At 35.3% G+C, this 20,858-nt stretch overlaps 2 protein-coding genes across 2 annotated transcripts; one reads left to right on the top strand and one right to left on the bottom strand.

The window, feature by feature from the left end:
• The first annotated feature begins 2,815 nt into the window (after positions 1-2,815).
• Positions 2,816-13,971, top strand: LOC108227338 (DExH-box ATP-dependent RNA helicase DExH6). The gene is made up of 14 exons (XM_017402427.2): positions 2,816-3,126; positions 3,230-3,320; positions 3,422-3,728; positions 4,042-4,116; positions 4,459-4,503; positions 5,481-5,571; positions 5,729-5,787; positions 6,432-6,590; positions 7,501-7,553; positions 10,583-10,616; positions 10,734-10,823; positions 10,900-11,892; positions 12,119-13,228; positions 13,326-13,971. Exons 1-14 carry the CDS (start codon positions 2,964-2,966, stop codon positions 13,782-13,784), a joined length of 3,729 nt encoding a protein of 1,242 aa, XP_017257916.1. The 5' UTR covers positions 2,816-2,963; the 3' UTR covers positions 13,785-13,971.
• Positions 13,972-14,347: 376 nt separating this feature from the next.
• On the bottom strand, positions 14,348-16,478 carry LOC108227339 (phytoene synthase, chloroplastic). The gene is given in 5 exon segments (NM_001329177.1): positions 14,348-14,855; positions 14,939-15,174; positions 15,546-15,718; positions 15,802-15,852; positions 15,932-16,478. Coding segments are annotated over 5 exon segments (1,197 nt in total). The 5' UTR covers positions 16,314-16,478; the 3' UTR covers positions 14,348-14,500.
• Positions 16,479-20,858: the final 4,380 nt, after the last annotated feature.

Here is a 20,858-nt window from a genome sequence, read left to right as displayed (position 1 = left end):
TATTTAAGTAAAATATGTTATCTTCTTTATATTTCCTAACTAGAAAATTCGATCTTCTAAATGAATATTGAGGAATACGTTAATTACCTTTTTAACTAAAACACATATCTTTTTAATATTTTCTAACTAAAAAAACCGATCTTCTACAATTAACACGGGCAATGTGTGTGTGTGTGTGTATAATGTTATTAATAAATAAATGGTGATATTTTTCGACCCAAATATATTAACGTTTTTTTAAATACTCCAATGGTCTCAAGTTAAAAATGATATTACAAATCTATACTATACTATCTATTATTGTACTATTAAAACCGAAAAATAAAAAGTTCAATTGGTCGGTCGATCAAGTTTAATAAACCATTTCATATTCGATCCATGGACCTCCTTAATTTATAACAAATTATAATATTTATTTTTTATTGTCTATTAAATTAAAACATTAAAAATTAGGTTAGTATTATGATCAATATTTGAGTTTACGCTTCCCTTTAACTTATAATGTGTTTTATAATATATTATTAACTATTAATAACTAAATATTAAAATGCTAACTGGGTTGTTTCTATCAGGGTTTATGGGTCTCCTTAAATTATAGCAACATGTAAAAAAAATATTTTAACACTCTTATTTAAAAATATATATTTGACCTAATTATAAATCAGCTATTTGAACGATTTAACTATTAAGAATTTATTCAGCTGTTAAATAAAAGTGTTTCTAACCACATTATTCTATATCAATTTTTTTTTGCCACGATTCTATCACAATTTTACTTTCAATAAAATTCGTTAAATCTAAAATATATACAATAAAATAACAAATATTATAACCGCCTGTGCATTGCACGGGTTTTAAGCTAGTGTGTGTGTGTGTGTGTGTGTGTATAATTTCGGATTCCGATATTAATCGGATACGAATATGCGTATATCCGGAATTGTCGGATTCGGATAATATCCGTTTTGTTTCAGATACGGATAATATACTTTTTATCTCGGAAACAAATGCGGATTTTTCGGACGGATGTCGGATATTTCAGATTTTTTCATAGCACTGGATATTATAAGTAATATAATAATCACATCATTATTTGTATGTCAATAAAGATGAAAACTAAAACGTAACTACGAACTTTAAATCGAAGAGAGATAAAACAAACGAACATAATAATCAACAAAAAATATAATATCATATGGTAACGCAAAAAATGGAGCATTGAAAAATGACCTCAGATATGATTTAGAAACGTAGATGAAGTAGCGTTTTATTTTAAAATATACAACGCTACATTGTGTAGCATTATAGTTTTTAAAAGTAATCTAATGCTAATTTGTGTAGCCTTTTAATCCTAGAATCAAGAATTCATCTCCTGACCGTTTCTATGATTTCTTGTTGTGACACGACCCTTGGCTTTCTTGATAATTCAGTTCGGGCTCCGCTTAATTTCTGTAATTAAATCTCAACAATAGTTTTCTAAGCAGCATTCAAATAGATGGCGTGTCATCAATAGGAATAAGCAAATCGTGGGTTTTGAAATCCATATGCAGAAGATGATGAAACTATGATTTGACAACTGATAACCAGTTCATGTAACGTTTTTTCTTTTAAAAACGCTACACGTTAGATGAAATAAGGTTATTAGCGCGATTTCATATAGGATTTTATTTTAGGGAAATTATGAATGGTACCATCGTGTAATTGGCTTCTCTAAATGGTACCATTTCGTGTTTTTGACTTACAAGTGGTACCACTCAGTTTATGATTCGTTAACAATACTACCATACCGTTCATCAAAACGTTAAAAACGTTAGTTGACCGTTTTATTTCGTATATTTCCTTTAAAAACACACAAAATACATCTGGTACTGTTTTTTTCTTTGCGTGCATCGTGTGTATATCTGGATGAGAATAAAATCAAAAACAAAGGAGATATTCAGTTTATATGTACAACAGAGGCGGTGGGATACGGAGCGAAAAAAGGATTAGGTTTTGAGCGCTTATTTCAACCGATCTAGAAGCTTGATGCAGGTGGGTTGATTTATATACATGTATTAAGTGAGTTGGTATGACTATGTTTGTATCCTGTGCTTGCTATGTGATTTGGTGGTGGTTGGGTTTGATCTGGTGGCCGGGGCAGTGGCCGGAAACGGGTCTGGAAAGTGAAATAGGAGAGGTCGAGTAAGGCTGTGTTGATTTTGTAAAGAACGGGTGTTTTCGTTGCGGCAAATTCACTGGAGTCGATAGCGAATGAAGGGCATGAAGGCTGAGTTGAAATTACTGATGGTGGTGGTGACTGAGAATCGAAAGGAGGAGTAACCCTAAACCCTAAATAAAGAATACAGAGAAAAAATACGGATATCAATTGTGTTTTATGTGTTTTTTAAAGGAAAAATAAGAGATAAATACGGTCAACTAACATTTTTAATGTTTTGATGGACGAAATGATAATATCGTTAACGGATCATAAACTGAATGATACCACCTCTAAGTCAAAAACACGAAATGGTACCTTTTAGAGAAGTCAATTACACAATGGTACTATTCATAATTTTCTTCTATTTTATTTAAAATAAAATGTTACATGATTTAATATCAAATGATATTGGAGGCCATATTTTCGGGTCTTTCTACTTGAGACATTAAAATTTACAATTATGATAACGGGGCTTCTCGTGTGCACATGTATTATTTATTACGACGAGAAAATAGATATGGTGAATTGAAAAAAAATCAATAATAAAGTAGTATGTATTTAAAAAAAAAAAAAAGATGCTGTTTAATGATAATAATGAAATAAAATATGGAAAAAAGTGGAAATTGCAAGCAGGAGGAGCAAGCACTTGAAAGTATATACACATAGATAGATACATCATCGGACTGATCTAAACCTAGAATTGGAAAAGAAGCAGCGCTAGCAGGCATTACAAATTGTTTAGTATCTGTGTGTGTATTGTAATTTGAATATGATGTATTCAGCGGGGAAGAGAAAGAAGAAACAAAAGGGAGGCGGAGGCGGAGGTGGAGAAATGAATAATAAGAATAAGAAGAATGATGTTAACATTGCAGAAGCTACTCGAATTAAGATACAGACTTTACTTGAGGACTTCCGTACATCTAATCACAAAGGTACTCCTTGTTTATTTATGTTCATTGTTCCGATTCAACACTCTAGGTTGTTATTTTTGTTAGATGCAAATTGTGTTTTTGATTATAGCTCTACTTGAAACAGCATACACATTTGAGGCTAATCTTACAAATTTAGAGCGTGCTGCGGTCCATATATTGTGCAGGAAAATGGGATTGAGGTCCAAAAGCTCGGGGTCAGTGTAGTAATGTGCCTTTATTGTGTCGTTTAAGTTTTTATGTTGTTGTTCGGTGACTAGCAAGTTTTCGTAGGCGTTAATGCGCTGAGTCTGTGCAGGCGTGGTGATCAACGGCGTGTTTCTGTTTTCAAGAATAAAGTAAAATCGGGTACAATGAAAAAGGAAAAACTGCCTTGCTTTACGTTTTCAGAAGAGTCACAGCTGGTGTTACAGGATCTATTTAGTAGGTATCCACCGGATGATCATGATATCGGTGAAGAAAAGGTCAAACTTGGTGGAAACACTGAGAAATTGAAACGGAAAAAGGATGATATATTTTGCAGACCTGATTTGAGCAAGGCCGATATAAAAAAGAAGGCAGAATCACTTGCATCTAGAGTGAATAGCGTCTCCACACTAAAACAGGTTTTAAGATACAATAATAACTTCTTATGAAATTTATTGGTGCCGTTATAGTCTTAATTTTTGTTTTCGGCTCACAAAGTTGGTGAGTCGTAAATGTGTAAGAACTGCCCTTTTAAAGATTTTACTCACAATTTGGTTTTATAGAAATGAAGTACCATCATCATGGACTAATATGATTTTGGCAAACATATAATGTACTCAACAATTTTCAATTGAAATTAGTACATTAGACAGATGAACTCTTATCATGAAAGCATGAGTAGTTCCATTTTATGAGTTTTATTAAAACTTTATCTTGATTTATCCGTTGCAGATCACTGAGAAGAGATCAAAGCTTCCCATTGCAGCCTTCAAAGATGTCATTACATCGACAATTGATTCTCATCAGGTATCTTCTACTAGTTCTTGCGCACATGATAGTTTTGCAGGAATCATCTGTCAGATTTCTTTTTTATACATTATAATGTCAGTTTAGTCAGCAATTAATAAAGAATGATATATTGATTGCAAAATGTTTGTATAGTAAAGTCCGAGTAAGTGTAACAGCAGGTCCTGTACAGTGCAGGTTGGCATGGGAAGTGACTTTTGGTTTACATTTCAACTTTTTGAACTTGGAGTAGTTTGGTCACTTCTTGATTGTTCCATGTTTTATCGTCGTGTTTTTCTATTATGTAAAACACCGCAGTTCTCTGTTCTGAAGATTTATTTCGTCCTCTGATGTTTGACGCAGGTAGTACTGATATCTGGTGAAACAGGATGCGGAAAAACCACACAGGTTCCTGCTACTCTCTGGCTAATCTGAGTTATTAATTTATTTCAGATTCTTTCTACTCTTTAAATCCCTGCCCTAATACACTATTTTGACAGATTTCTGTCAGTTAAAAAACGCAGTTATAAAAGTTTTGAAATACTCAAAATAAGAATCTATTTTTGCAAGCAGATGATGATATACTCTTTGTCATAGTAAAGGAACTTGTTTACATTTTGTTGAAAAGGAGTTGTTATTAAGTGTAGCAACTTTTTAGGCAAGAACCCTAACATATGACTTCCTTGTTAGTTTTTTGATTTATAATCGTGTCCAAATTCATGACCGATTAGAAGGTGCGGGATATATTTACCCTGTTCAAAGTATAATTTCAAAATTTTAGTATTTGGAATTTTGAACTGTTTGATAGTATAACGTAAGATCCAATGGCATATGTTGATATTTTAATAGACTTGATGATCTTGATGTTAAACATTCCTCGCCTCTTCACAGATAAATATTTTCTTACAGGATGTTCCTGTATTACTGTATATGAAACAATTTTATTCGACCAAATGTTTGCGGCTCATGGTCTTATTGGAAATTGGAATTAAATTATGCATCAAATTATATCACCACTATATGAGATTATACATGAAAACAAGACATGCTTATAGTGTCTAGCTTCAGTCCCTGTTCTTACATGTATCTGTAATATACTATGCATCCAAAAGATAAGCTTGCGAGCTATTTGATGCCATATTTTATAAGGGATTTGTCTTACGGCCTGTTTGGGAACCTAGATTTCATTTGAAATCCTAGATTTGATCAAATAACGAATAACCTGTTTGGGAATTTGGATTTGGATTTCATTTGAAATCAACACATTCAAATATTAGTATAAATCTGAGAATTTTAAATTGACAACTCAAATCCTGTTATTTGAAATCCATCATTTGAAATGAAATACATGTTTCCAAACGGCCTCTTATATAATTTTGATCCAGGTCCCACAATTTATTTTGGATCATATGTGGAGTAAGGGCGAGGCTTGTAAGATAGTTTGCACTCAACCAAGGAGAATATCAGCAACATCAGGTGTTACTGGTTGTCTTGGCATGCGTCTTTTAATGCCTCTGTCTGTTACACGCTCAGGCACACACATGCACATACTTTATATTATATTCAAGAACGTCTTTCAGCCATGCCGAAGACCTTATCTCTTGATATATATGCATATGTTTATATTTTGTAGTTGCAGAAAGGATTTCTTCTGAAAGAGGTGAAAATATAGGGGAATGTGTTGGTTACAAGGTGATAACAGTTCTTTCACTTTGATTTACGTATTAGTTTTGTAAATCAAATGCTATGCTTTGCACATTTATAAGCATGAGACAAATATCTAGAGGTCATTTAAGTACAATTTCATGTTAGACATTCTATATTACCAATATTCGTGAAATATTTGGAGTGGGCTGCAAAAGTATTCTATATGGTTTGAAGATTTTGAAGGATGAAAATTATTAAAATTGACATAAGAAAAAAAATATAAAACGTTAGATAAGACACCAGAAGATTGCAGTTGGTACTGAAAGCCAACAAAAATCTAGTCAACATAGGTACATATTGTATAAGAAGTCATCGAAAATATTTACCAGAAACTTGTAAACCAGTTTTATAGGTCAAAACATGTTTTATAATGTAAACAATATTGTGATAGTAATTAGGATGTCCAAGAGCAAAGTCATTACAAAATGGAGATGTATTGTTTTATCCAATATAAGTAAAAAGGTGCCCTTCAGTTGATATGGTTCGGCCACATTCCACTTGGTCGCACAATTTCATATATTATTTCATTTTGGCTTCTACAGTGATCTGCTCCCTGTATTTGATTATTTGTCTAATTAAACACATACAGCTTAAAAATTACTAAATTTTATTTTTGTTGCATGTTACAGATAAGGTTAGAAAGCAAAGGTGGGAGGCATTCGTCTATTGTATTTTGCACTAATGGGGTCCTGTTAAGGGTGCTCATTGCTAAAGGCAGTGATAGGTTGGAAAAAGTTTCTTTAAGAAGGGAGAAGGATGACATTTCTAACATAACTCACATTATTGTGGTATATTCCAACTCAGTTTTTTCTTGTTTGCACCCTTTAAAACCATGATTTACATTTCCCTTAACTTTTAGTAGGTATCTTGCAAATGGTCACCTGGACTTGGAATAAATTTGAAATTACGTGAACAGTCTACTGATTTTAATAGAGATATCGCATATAATGAGAGTTAGCAACAAAACACATCAAATATATACTGTAACTTTGTACAAGTTCACATATTTTGAATGAAATGAACTGCTTCCCTTTCTGGTTCAGTATCAACTTGTACGAGTAGAAGTTAAATTATATAGTAGATCTTTCCCAATGTAGGTATCATTATGTCGTCTTTGTCTGTAATGTTGGTTACTGTTTTGAATGTGTATTACTGTCAAGATATAAATGTTTTGTATTAGAAATGGAGAAAGACCGGTGATTAAGGGAAGAGAAAGTAGTAGGAGAATCTCTGTTTATATGTATGTGCTCTCTTAATAATAGAAGAGGTCCCGCCTCTTGTATAGAACTAAAAACTTCTTTCCTGAGCCTGCATCAGTGTTTTTAAGCCAGTATGATGTCATGCTACATTATCTTAATAATTAACAAGCACCAGATATGTAAACAGCAATTTTTTCGACTGGCAATTCCATGTAAGTGAAACGAGCAGTTTATGAACTGGGTTAAACATGCTTACCTTCTATTAATATGATATAGTTTCTATATTCTTTTATATATATGCAAGTATAATTTATGTTCTCAGTCCTCGCTCATAACTATTTGCTTGTGTGCATCAGTTTTGTTGTATGTTTTTAATATATATGTGTGTGCGTGTGTGTGTTTGTGTGTGTGTGTGTGTGTGTGTGTGTAAAATTGATAAAAGGTTACAAGCTGAAGCTATATGTTTCACAATTGTCCTTGCTCACTTTGCATTTTGCAGGATGAAATTCATGAGCGTGACCGTTTCTCAGATTTCATGCTGGCAATTATTAGGTATATGTTGCTCTAGATATGCCGACTCCTTTGCTAGAAATCTGTCACACACACACACACACACACACACACACATATTGAAGGTTTAGGAATTGTTTTTCTAATCGAAGGTTTAGCACAATTTAGATATAAAATCCCCAAAATAGTACCCACAACACATTTTAAAAATGTGTACAATTTGTGTGCTTTAAAGATAAATTTTCCCTCAAATATTTGGGTTTTGGGATACATTTCTTACTTGGCTTTTGGCCAAATATATTGCAAGTTTACAACACATAATTTAAATAAGTGCCAAGCCTCAGATGTAAGTTTACATTTGAGCACACTCTGATGTAGTAGAATCCGATGAATCTCCAACTTGTGGCATTAAAATAAAATCATTAATATTATATGTTCGCATAAGTCAGCAAGTTCTATTCGCTTGACCTTAAATATATTAAGATATAATTGGCTTCTACATACCAATGCTTAAAAAACGTGTCATTGTAAATAAAATGCAAATTTAGACCAATGACCTCTTTGCCAGATGGTACCGGCCTCGCTCCGCCTACCAGAGGTCGAGGGTTCGAGTTTTGTCAAAGACAAGACGTGTGCATGAGTTTTTAATAATAAACATATGCAAATTTAGAAACTTATTGACTTGACATCAATATGATAAAGCAAATTGGTACATAAGGTCACGTAAAGTGTTTTGTAATCCGCTTGCTACTTCGTATGCACTATGCACCAAATCTACCGATCCTTTTGTACTTGAGTATGCCCCAAGGTTATGTACTCCTATAGCTCCTGTAGACGTTGACTTACTTGTCTCGTCTGTCCACCTGCTGAAGAATCACTAGCCCTAGAGTTACATAAGTGCGAAAGACAATAATTTATAAGAATCACAAACTATGAAAGGAATTTAGAAAACGAATTCAATTATGCAATCAAAGTTGTCTAGTAGAGGTGTAAAAACTGTGTACAGTGTACTTCACTACCAAATAAAATTCTAATAACGTGGAAAATAGTTATAGATGAACCATATTGTTTTTGAATTATTCTGCTATGATACTTAAGTTCTAATAAATTACAACCAACTTTATTTATAACTAGTAACATGAAATATATACAAATTAATATTTTACTTCCATTTTCCTCGTCATCTCCTCATCCACGAGTTGTATACAATTTAGGAATTGATCCATCAGGTATGTTTGGTTTGGTTGGTTGCACAAGGAGATGAGATGCATAACTTGAAGATCTCAAATTACAACTCCATAAGCAAGATATTTGATTCAACATGGAAAAATTCAGAATTTCTGATGTATTAACTGTTCCTAACGCCCTGCTCCCGAGTTATAAACAGGGAGGAAAGCAAGTGAAGAGGAAGTAAAGTTATATAACTTTCACTCCTATTTGTGCTCTCGAGTTTTTTAAAAGGACGAAAGCAAGTGAAAATGGATGCAATTATAACATAGTTTCACTCCATAACTTTCACTCCAAAAGTGGGATGAAAGTGAAAGTTCATTGCTTTCACTTATGTTCACTTACTTTTTCTCCCAAAATAACTCGTGAGCAGGGCCTAACACGTGTAATTGTGTTCCATCACATGTTTACAACTTCTTCAATTCTAAACTCCTCTTCAGCCTCTTCTTTTTCAATTTTAAAAGACATAATTTAGAAGGTTTAACAATATGATTTTATTCATAGTTAGAACATGCTAACCATGTAATTTTATTTCCTCATGTTCTTGAATAGGTTTGCCTGACACTTTTTCTCAAAATGTAGCAAGTATATTCTATAGATCGGTATTAATACTAGCGACGGCGATAGTGATATTAGAAAACAATAGTGCTAGGTGTGAATAGTAGTCGAACACTATTATGTTTGTCTTTGGAAAGTCCTTGATCTCTCTAACAACTAACTGGACAAATTGGTGTGGAAAACTACGCTTACCCTTAAATGAACATAAAAAATCTGAATAATAAAAGAAAAACATTCAAAAGATAGATTTAGCGGATCTGAGGTGATTCAATCGCAGAAGACCTGCTTGATCTAAGGTGATTCAATGGCATAAAACCCCCTAGGCTAAGGTGATCCACTTACAAAAAGGCCACTAACCCTAAGAAATGGGTAGTGGGTAGTCCAATCGCAGAAGAGCCATTACTCCTAATATTTTCCAAGGGTGTGGAGAGGAATTTGTTAAGATCGCAAACCAAGAGAAGCCATTTTAAATTCAGCCACTAAACCAAAGTCTTTTTATAATCAAACAATACATCTCCATATATCTATACTATATTATTAAAGCCGAAACAACAGAAGTTCGGTAGTTACGAGCTTTGGATATTATGAACTACCTTTATTTACATTGGATATTATGAACTACCTTTATTTGGATTTGGATATTATGTTGTAAAACAAATATATACATGTTTATGGCAGGATCTCAAAAGAAAAATTTTAAGCAATGAATTAGCTGAGCATTGTTTGGTCTAAACAACTGAGACCGCAAAAGCATAAATTGTGGAAGGTGTCAGTACAACAGTAGATCCAAGTGATGTACAGCACAAACATGCCATTAGGCCTATTACTATTGATTGCTTCATAAATTGATGGTCGTATGTGACATAGAGGATGCATTTAAGGTATTACATAGTATATACAACATTCCCATATTTAAGGTTACAGAAGTTTGAGTCTTGGCCTTGAGTCATGAAACAATTGTCCAGGACATTTTGATTTGTTGTGATGGTAGAAAAAATAATATATGTTTTGAGATTTTAATATAAGAATCTGGAATCAGCATATACACTTGTTGCCCCTAGCATCTTAGTGTAGTTTATACCCCTTTCATCGGTGAGAAGTGATTAAGTGTTAAATTTTAACAGAGAAATGTATGTGATCATTACAGTTTTATATTGACCATTACCAAAGACAGCAAACAAAATATATACTGATGCTTGTAATTATATTTTGGGAAATTGATTTATTCTTCTTCTATATTATTTGGTCGAGATGGGTTTACTGATATTTCTTGTTTCCATTTGCAGAGACATGCTTCCATCTTATCCTAATTTAAGGCTGGTGAGAATTGTATTTCATTCTTAGTCGTGTGCTATTTATATAAGAAAGAATTCTTTTGTTGTATTCTGAAGTAAGAATTCTGTAGTTTGTTTGGTTATGACTAGTATGATCTGGCAGGTGTTGATGAGTGCTACACTTGATGCTGAACGGTTTTCACAGTATTTTGGTGGCTGTCCTATCATAAGAGTGCCTGGCTTCACTTATCCTGTATAACTTTCCCTTCATTTTATGCTGTGTATTCTTTTAAAGTAACAATTTATTTAATAAAGCACATCTGTTACAGGTAAAAACTTTCTACCTAGAGGATGTACTTTCTTTCCTAAAATCATCCGAAAATAATCACCTCGATTCTACCTCATTATGTGCAACTGATGACTTGGAGTCGGCTGAGGAACGTAAAGTAGCCATAGATGAAGCTATTGATTTGGCTTGGTCAAGTGACGAGTTTGTTCCTCTCCTTGAATTAGTCTCTTGTGAAAGAGGTGCAAATCTTCAGCATTCAATGACTGGAGTAACTGCGTTGATGATATATGCTGGAAAAGGCAGAGTGGGCGACCTTAGCATGCTCCTCTCATTTGGTGCGGACTGCCATTTACGAGACAATGATGGAAGAACAGCACTTGAGTGGGCTGAACAATGGAATCAGGACGAAGCTGCTGAAATTTTGAAAAAGCACATTGAAGAGGGCATTAATAACTCAAAGGAAGAAAATGAGTTACTTGACAAATATTTTTCGAAAGCCAATTCGGAACTAATTGATGTTGTCCTCATAGAGAAATTGTTGAGAAAAATATGTAGCGACTCAGCAGATGGAGCAATCCTTGTTTTTCTCCCAGGGTGGGATGATATAAAGAAAACAAAAGAGATACTAGAGACTAGCAATTTTTTCAAGGATTCGTATAAGTTTATCATATTAGCACTTCATTCTATGGTCCCTTCGATGGAGCAAAAGAAGGTTTTCAACAGGCCACCTCCAGGCTGCCGAAAGATCATTCTTTCAACCAATATTGCTGAAACAGCTATCACCATTGATGATGTTGTTTATGTTTTAGACTGTGGTCGGATGAAAGAGAAAAGCTATGACCCGTATAATAATGTATCAACTCTTCATTCTTCTTGGATTTCAAAAGCCAGTGCAAAGCAACGTGAGGGACGTGCAGGACGTTGTCAGCCTGGTATCTGCTATCATCTTTATTCAAAACTTCGAGCAGCTTCACTACCAGCTTTTCAAGTTCCTGAAATAAAGCGAATGCCAATTGAGGAACTTTGTTTACAGGTCTTCTCCCCTCCCCCTCTTCCTATTCATTATCCCAGGAGTCGTATATTTATCACCGATAGAAATTCCAATTTTTCTTTTCTTTTTTTTACTTGTGTGTAATATGGTAGTAACAGCTGTGAAACCTGAGCACTGCTGTCCTTTTGGTGAATAATCACTAGAGCAATTTATTGTCCTTTTATGATGTTTGTTGGGTATTCCTTCATCTTATTTTATTCACTGACAGGTAAAGCTTCTGGATCCACAATGCAAAATAGATGAATTTTTGAAGAAGACATTGGATCCTCCTGTTTTTGAAAGCATGCGTAATGCAATTATTGTTCTCCAAGATATTGGGGCCTTGACACCTGATGAGAAACTTACTGAGCTTGGGGAGAAATTAGGTTCTCTACCAGTGCATCCCCTAACAAGCAAGATGCTCTTTTTGGCCATATTATTGAACTGCCTTGATCCTGCCTTGACTTTAGCTTGTGCCTCAGATTACAGAGATCCGTTTACACTTCCCATGTCACCTTATGATAAGAAAAAAGCCGCGGCCGCTAAACAAGAGCTGGCATCTTTATATGGTGGACATAGTGATCAGCTAGCACTAATAGCTGCATTTGAGTGCTGGAAGAAGGCTAAGGAAAGGGGTCAAGAAGCAAGGTTCTGTTCTAATTACTATGTGTCTTCTGGCACCATGAATATGCTCTTTGGAATGCGTAAGCAACTTCAGTCAGAGTTGCACCGGAATGGGTTTATTCCAGAAGATGTTTCTCATTGTAGCCTCAATGCACATGACCCTGGTATACTTGATGCTGTTCTTTTTGCTGGTTTATATCCAATGGTTGGGAAACTGCTTCCCCAAAAAGGAAGGCGCGCTATTGTAGAGACTTCCGGAGGGGAGAAGGTTCGACTCCACCCTCATTCAACAAACTTTAAGTTATCAACAAGAAATTTGGATGACCAGCCATTACTCATATTTGATGAAGTGACCCGTGGAGATGGCGGCTTGCATATTAGGAACTGCAGTGTTATTGGGCCACTTCCGTTGCTATTGCTAGCAACAGAGATTGTAGTAGCTCCTAGTAAGGAGGATGATGAAGAGGATGATGATAATGATGATGATGATGATGATGAGGGGAGTGAATCTGAAGACGCTGATCTGGACGACGTTGATGATCATATAGCAGAGAAGCATAGCAAGTTGGAAATAGAAGGTGAAAAAATGATGTCCTCTCCCGACAATACAGTTAAATTGGTTGTTGATCGGTGGCTCGCTTTCGAGACAACTGCTCTTGATGTTGCTCAAATATACTGTTTGAGGGAGAGACTATCTGCAGCAACCTTGTTCAAGGTGAACTTAAGTGTTTTTGTGGTAGTTGTATCATTACATGCTCTGTTGACTGTGTTCATATATTAAGCTTGTTTTTGGTTTCGTTGATGATTTATAGGTGAGGGAGCCACGTAAAACACTTCCTGAAAACTTTAGCGCCTCCATATATGCAATATCTAGTGTTCTATCTTATGATGGACGCTCAGGGATCTCAGAAACACTGGATTCTGTAGACAAACTAACTTATATGGTGAGTGCAACCGAATTTGGCCAAGCAGAACATGGCACAAACAGTAAGATTCATCAGCCAAACAATTTTCTGAATTCACTTATTCGCCCACACGACAACTCTGCACATTATTACAATGGCAAGGGATCTGGTTCTAGAGGGGTGGCCAATAGAAATGGGCAGTTAAATTATCACATTCGGCAACCACCTCCTTCAGGATCAACAAATCATTATAGAGGCAGGGCTCCCCAAAACTTTAGTCGACCTGCTTCTGAGACGGGAGTGCAGGGTGAAATCGGTCCTGGTGGGGATTCCTTAAAGCGACGTCATCGCACTTACAGAAATTAAGTATATATAGAAAATATTTGGAACTGATTGTAAATTAATACAAATGTTTGGAATACCCATCTTCATCTGCATAATCTCATACATGAAGTTGAAGGGAATTAAATTCTTCAATTGCATTAATACCTCTACAATGCTGATAATTTAGCTGCTACTAGTATCCTTAACTATAGAAAAAGGTTATCTTATATGCCCGGATGTTTTCCATTAGTTGGCTGTTCATATTGTTGAAGTATGTCAATGTGTTTGACAAAATAGTTATACCTATGAACACTCTGTTTGCAATTGCATTATAATTATGACTCATTTGTGTATGATTTTTCTGTGACAACCCTTTGTCTGAATATTAGATAATAGAAATATTAATTCATTTAATGTATGTAGAAAGTTCCACAGTAACGGGGGACACTTATTTTGAATTTGCACGGTTGAAACACAATTAGAATTAAAAAATAAAAGATGGTTTTTTAAGCTGGTTTTGGAATCTTGAGAAAAATAACTTAATTCATTTTCAATAAAGTTTTGATAGAGGAAAAAAAAATACAATTGATCAACACTTTTTCCATCCTAGAAAAATTTCTTAATTGTATAGATCCAATAAATTTGTTGGAATTATATACAGGAATTAGATGCAAAATATATACTAGTACATGAAGAATAGAGAGAGGACTCATGATCTATATTGAGCTATTAGAGTAACATAATCCCTGACTATCTATCTATCTTACAGTAGAAGGGGCAAAAAGAGCTCTACTATAAGCCAAAGGCAAAGAGACTAGTTTCTTAGCTTTGCCTACATATGCTCTCTTGGTGAAGTTATCATAGTCATTGGCTTCAATGGCATCCAAAATTTGCTTGTACAATAACAATGATGCCCACACTGGCCATCTACTTGCTGAACTTAACTCTGCCACACCCTTCTCCGCTTCATCGAAGAACATTCTTGCTCTTTTTATCTGTCCTTTCATGAAGCTACGCCACTTATCAGTCACCTTTCCTTTGAATATGTATTCTGGTGTTATTCCCGCGAGCTTAAGCTCCTCTTGAGGCAGATATATTCTCCCTCTCCTAGCACTGCAAGGAATAATATCATTTAGTTTCTTTGTATTTCAAGTATTGGGAAAAGATTTGTTTTTGTGAGTGAGAAATGGACTTACTCTTCTCCAACATCACGGAGAATGTTAGTAAGCTGATTAGCAATTCCGAGGGCTAAAGCTGCACTGTAAACACTCTCTGTGGTGGCCTTTGATTCCGGGGCAATCCCCATAACTGGAACACTCATCAGTCCAACTGTTCCAGCAACATAGTAGCAGTAGAGGTAGAGCTCATCAAAAGTCTGGTACCGTGACTTTTTCAAGTCCATTCTCATTCCATCAATCATATCCTTGAAAGGCTGAAAACACAGCAGGAACAGAATTAGAAAACAAGGCTCCCATGGCATTCATTAGCAAGAAGTGTTAGTTGTGGCTTTGACTTAGCCATGTATATTTTGAATGTACCTATAAAATAGGTTTATGTTAAAACAAATAGATAGCACTATCTAATAAGTTGATAAGTGGCTACGTGATGAGGCTGTTACTAAAAGGATGGAAAGGAGGTTGTGAATAGCCTCGATAAATAGCTGATGCACGAGCTTTAGAGAAACACAACAAAACAGTATACAATCATCTTGGAGTCCTAAAAGCAATATACATATCTCTATCTGGTTTACATTGATTTTCACTGGCGGGGTGTTTAATTCTCCTTTCAAGAAGTGCAGCTTACCTGAATATCAACAGGATATGTGGAGACCGTGTCAGCAAGTGCAGCATCATACATATCATACGGCTGGCCATCAAAAAGATCATTCAGCCTCTTCTCCCATCTGTCAAGAGCCTTGGGCGTGATATGGGAGGCATTAGGCCCGTCTACTAGCTCGTCAGTCCTTCTACACCACACTGTAATATAAACACACTTGATCAAAGACAGACAGAGGTTAATGCAAAAGAAAAACAACAGCTCATTTGTTCTCAAAACATACCATAGATTGCCCAAACAGCTCTTCGGCGCTCTGGTGTCATGAGTAATGTTCCTGTACATTCAACAAAATTTGTTCTTAGTTCTTGTATCCCTAAGAATAAAACTAGGAGAGGAGTTTTGAGACAACATACCCAAGTAGAATGTCTTGGCATACTCAGCACAAACTTCGCCACACCGATCGTAGGCCTCATTCAACAAATTCCAGCTCTTCATACCAGCATCATCATTCTCAGACTTATCAAATGACTTAGATCCTGTCCGTTTGGTATCCAAACATAAACCCCTGCTGGATCTCTTCTCTTCCCTGACCAGAGCCGCTTGTTTAAGTACCACCTCGTACACTCTCTCCTCTGATGTCCTCACAGGATTAGCTGCCACAGCTGACACTCCAGTGGACAGCTTCATAACCCTGCAACTAAATCTACTCTTTCTACTCCTATTTGTGTTCAACACAGAAACCCCATGAATCTCTTTGGGATAATAAATCACCCTGACAGCAAAATTACAAGCCATTTATTTATACTCACTTTTGAATTCTTGATTCTTCAACTGTATTATCAAGAAACTGGTTGGAGACTAATGGGTTACAGAGGGTTGTGTTATATATGTAGAGAGAGTTGAGTTGGGTTGTTAAAAATGTGAAAAAGAATTATGGTAATGCTCCATCGACTATTTCTTATCTAGAGCAAAATCTGAACGAGTGGTGAGCAAGATGCAGCATAGGTGGGCAAGCCAAGTGCCAACCAACCAATGTTTCATGTGACCAAGAAATTGCACTTTATTGTGAAACTGGCCTACCATATTTTCCTCCATGTTTTTGAATAGCAAGACAAAATTTTATGGAACACTTGCTTCTCATGTCTTTGTAGGCTGGTCACATCTTCCCTTTCTGGCTTCTTCTATTTTGGAAATTTCGTCCCTTTTTTTATTTAAGGAGATGTCAACTACACATTTAAATTTAAAGGTAATCAATTTATTATAGGTGGTTTATGTAACTCTAAGTAAGGAGAAGAATCTGATATCATAATTTATAGTAATTTTGCCAAATCGTCCACAAATGTAATAGATTTTATTTAATTCTAGATTTTTTTATTCTAACAAATTCTCGAGATGAGTTAGAGTCGAATCCAGAACCTGAAACGACAAAGAATAAGCCCACTTGAGTTATCCAACCGTGCTCATTTAATTCTAGATTTTTGTTGAGTTTGATTGTGTACAAAGATACACGTAGAGTAGATTTAAGAATATTAAAAGGGCTTATTTCTCCATCTGCCATCCAAGTTTCCTCCAATATTCAGGTTAATCCTTAAAGTATAAAAATGACAAATCTAGTCACTGAAATTACAAAAATGTTAGTTCTAGCCGCATTTGATTTCCAACTATAAATGTCTCAGCAGTTTTCACAATCCAGCCACAGTAGGCGGAGAGTGCATGGCCATTCAACACAATACCACATGGTTGTGAGGCGAGGTTCGTCATCAGTGTCCAATGCGAGTTCGATTTGGAGTTCCTTTTTATTTTAATTATTGACATAAAGTTCAAGTTGGAATTGGGCAGCCCACATAAATACAAAACACTAGTACTGTAGACGAAGTCAAAAAGATGTAAGCCACAATTTCCGAGGACTTTGTTTGCCATTTTCTAAGTTTAAGCCAGCTTGTTTCGTTTATCTACGTAGACGGGTTCTGTACGTGGGATTTTACATGAAACTGAATTTAAGAGTAAATCATAATCGTTAGATTTTGGTAGGGGCGTGGTTGCTATCAGTTAAAAATCACAAAGTATTATGTGACTGTTTGACTGAACTTAAAAAAATGACTTATTATTTAAAATGAAGAAGTGGTCATTAATGTGTAACAAAACCCAATCTAATTTATCATTATCTGGCATGCTCTTAAGCATGTCAAACATGTCGACTGTGCCATTCATAAAACTTTTCACGCCTTTTCAAGATTTGCATCCGAGAAATATAAGGAACAACGGATAGGACATCATATATCTCTTTGGTAGAGGGTCTTGGAGGACCACGTGCTTTGCTCACATACTCACTGAAGGACTCGACAAACTTAGTAATTGCATCTGCAAGACGATCTCTCTTTGCCTTCTTGTTTGACTCTCCGGAAACTGTCTCTGGACCGGCACCGCCGCTGCCAAGTTCATTCTTCATCTCCATTGCAACTGCTGATTCTTCATATTGCTCAGCTCCCTCACCAGTTGCTCTATTTGATGCAAATAGAGTGCTTATATCATCCCAATTATCAATGCTCTTGTTCAGATACGTGGAAGCATTGGGGTTCTCCTATACAATAATCCAAATTTAGTCAACCTATTTACAAACACACGTTACCTATGATAACTGATCATAAAATGTATAAGCATTACTATGAGTTGAACAGAACTTAATCTTCCACTAAGATTTTACGTTCTTATAATTATCACTCATTTGAACCCAACAATTGACAAAAATTATGCAATTTCGAGAACACACCTAGTTATAAAATTACAGCCTATGAAATTTGCCACAAAGTTATACATAGTATCCACAAAAAACTCGATTATCACACTGTGAAAATTCTTCGCTGCATCATGCTATTAGAAAAACATACATGCATCTCGAGAACAAGAAGGATCAATAGCCAAGAATATAGCATGATTCATTTAAGACCATATTCTTCGCAAACAACAATCCCTCAGAGAGCACATAAAAGCAATCAATCTAACTCCTCATTTCCCTATCTTATTTACAGTATTTCTGCCAGTGAAGAAACAATATTTAAAAAAGGTTAGGAATTTAACACCTTACAATATTTCTGCCCGTCTTCAAGTTCTTCAACCGGAATAATTAGCATCTTCGGTCTTCATCCCATTTAAACTTAGTGTAATTTCGTATATCAGTAATCATAGAACCGTGATTCTTCCATGTCTTGATACAGCTCCTAACATGAGTAGGAGTTAAGGATATGTTTAATTTCGTCTTCAAATTATCAACCACAGCTTGAAGGGCTTGCGATTTGAAATCTCCATCACCCCCGTTCCCTTCATTTATTTGTTGAAATAAGGTTGAAGTGAGTACTGCATCTATTTGTGTACTCCACAAACGATAACCCATGCGAGCAGGAGCTAGTGGCAAGGTGTTTTGTTGAGCTAAATGCTCTTTTCCCGGTCTTTGTATCCCTATCTTGCAACAAAGTAAGTTCCTTCATTAATTCACAATATACACTGATTTGACATTCATTATAGTAAGCTCACACAGGCATGCCAATCACAAACAAGCAACAAATAATAAAGTCGATTCCACTCCACTTGTTAGTTTTCTTGCGCGATGTCTTGTAATTATTAATGAAATTGTGCAGTCCTCTGTGTTGCATGATCACGTGCCCATCAAATAATTCGACTACCAAACTTTATTGTTTAATTGGTCCTCTCTCATGATCTCAAAATGTTCCTCTTCATTATTTTCATGTATAATGATTACTTGTTTTTATTGATTGTTTTAGCCCATTTTCTTACTTATAAGATTGAATTAACTTATTTCGTATATAATGATTACTTGTTTTTATTGATTGTTTTAGCCCATTTTTTTACTTATAAGATTGAATTAACTTATTTATATGCCTGGGATAGTAAATTTATTAGCTAACTTTTGACTTACAAACTAAAACTGAATATTATAAAGTGAACCTAATTTTCTCACCGATTTATTTTAAATTTAGAATTTGACTTTATAAGAAAGCTGTGAAGCCCCAGGAATCCGGGGGCCTGGATCCTGACGTCACCACACAAAATCTTTTAAAACACTTTTGAAAAACTGTATTTCTGAAAACCAAATAATTTAAAACCTGAAAGCATTAATAAAAGTTTAAAAAGAGAACATTTTAACCCCCTAAAACAACAGGATCGCATCCAGGTTACAGTATTGCAATTAGAATCAACTACTACCATTATCGGATCAACTTCGATAAGAAGAATCACTATTAATCTACTACAACTATAGTTTACAACTGAATCTCAACTACACAATTCCATCTAAGACCAACCTTGAACATTTCCATGAATATCTCTCTTGACTATTGGATACTTAACAGCTCACACTCTTCACCTAGCATTAGCCTTAATATCCTTCTCCGAAATTCTTCCCTATAAAGTTAGTACATAAAAAGGGATGAGCTTATTAAGCTCAGTAAGCATATACGTACGGTTCAAATGAGTTTTATTCACAAAACTTGGTGAACCAAATCAATATTTCATCAGAGTCATCAAAACAGTTTCACACATCAGGATGAGTATGAGTATTCAAACACGTTCAAAAGTTCACACGTTCTACTGTTGGGGATCTCGGCCAGCTAAACAATTGGTTTAGCTTTCCTTCCCGAAGGAAGTATCACACTTTACTTCCCAAAGGAAGCATAACACACAGAACAAATGTAAGAATACTCATTTCTCATCAAAAAATCATCAACAAAATGTTCACCAAAACATCATAAAATATCACAGTGAAAGGTACAGTATATACTTACCGTGCACAACGTTCTCGAGTCTACAACTTCATACCCTAAAATGTTCACACATTTATTAATCATAAGTCACGCCTATATTACTTCTATAATTACATCTAGCCTAATAACTGAGCTAACAAAATTATAAAAATAAATCACAAATTAGGAATAAATAAGTAGACGTACCAAATTTAGCAGCGGCGCTTCCTAATTTTAATAAGCTAGCATGTGTTGTGTATATATAAGGAAAGGAGTGACCCTCCTTTTACTCCTTCTCGATGTGGTACGAAGAAATTGGTTTAAGAAAATAACATTTGAGTGGGCGACAGGGCGGCGCCTCGGGGTTGGCGACAGGGCGGCGCCTGCATCGACTAACATATTCTTAACTTAATAGCTAAGCTCTTGCTTATATTCCTGAGAATATATTATCATCTTCTCGATGTGGTACAAAGGTAATAAAATTTGAATTGGCGACAGGGTGGCGCTTGCACCTAGGTGACAGGGTGGGCGTTTGGCTTACATATTTTCTTGAATAATTGTATCACTGGTTATATTCATGAGA

The sequence above is a fragment of the Daucus carota genome, chromosome 6 (genome assembly GCF_001625215.2).
Source record: "Daucus carota subsp. sativus chromosome 6, DH1 v3.0, whole genome shotgun sequence".
NCBI classification, from domain to species: Eukaryota; Viridiplantae; Streptophyta; class Magnoliopsida; order Apiales; family Apiaceae; genus Daucus; species Daucus carota.
This window is presented reverse-complemented; position numbering and strand designations above follow the sequence as displayed.

Coding starts and splice junctions, on each gene's coding strand:
- LOC108227338 (XM_017402427.2), top strand. CDS start 2,964: ATGATGTATTCAGCGGGGAAGAGAAAGAAGAAACAAAAGGGAGGCGGA. Junction 3,127..3,229: donor CCGTACATCTAATCACAAAG/GTACTCCTTGTT, acceptor TACTTGAAACAG/CATACACATTTGAGGCTAAT. Junction 4,504..5,480: donor GATGCGGAAAAACCACACAG/GTTCCTGCTACT, acceptor ATTTTGATCCAG/GTCCCACAATTTATTTTGGA.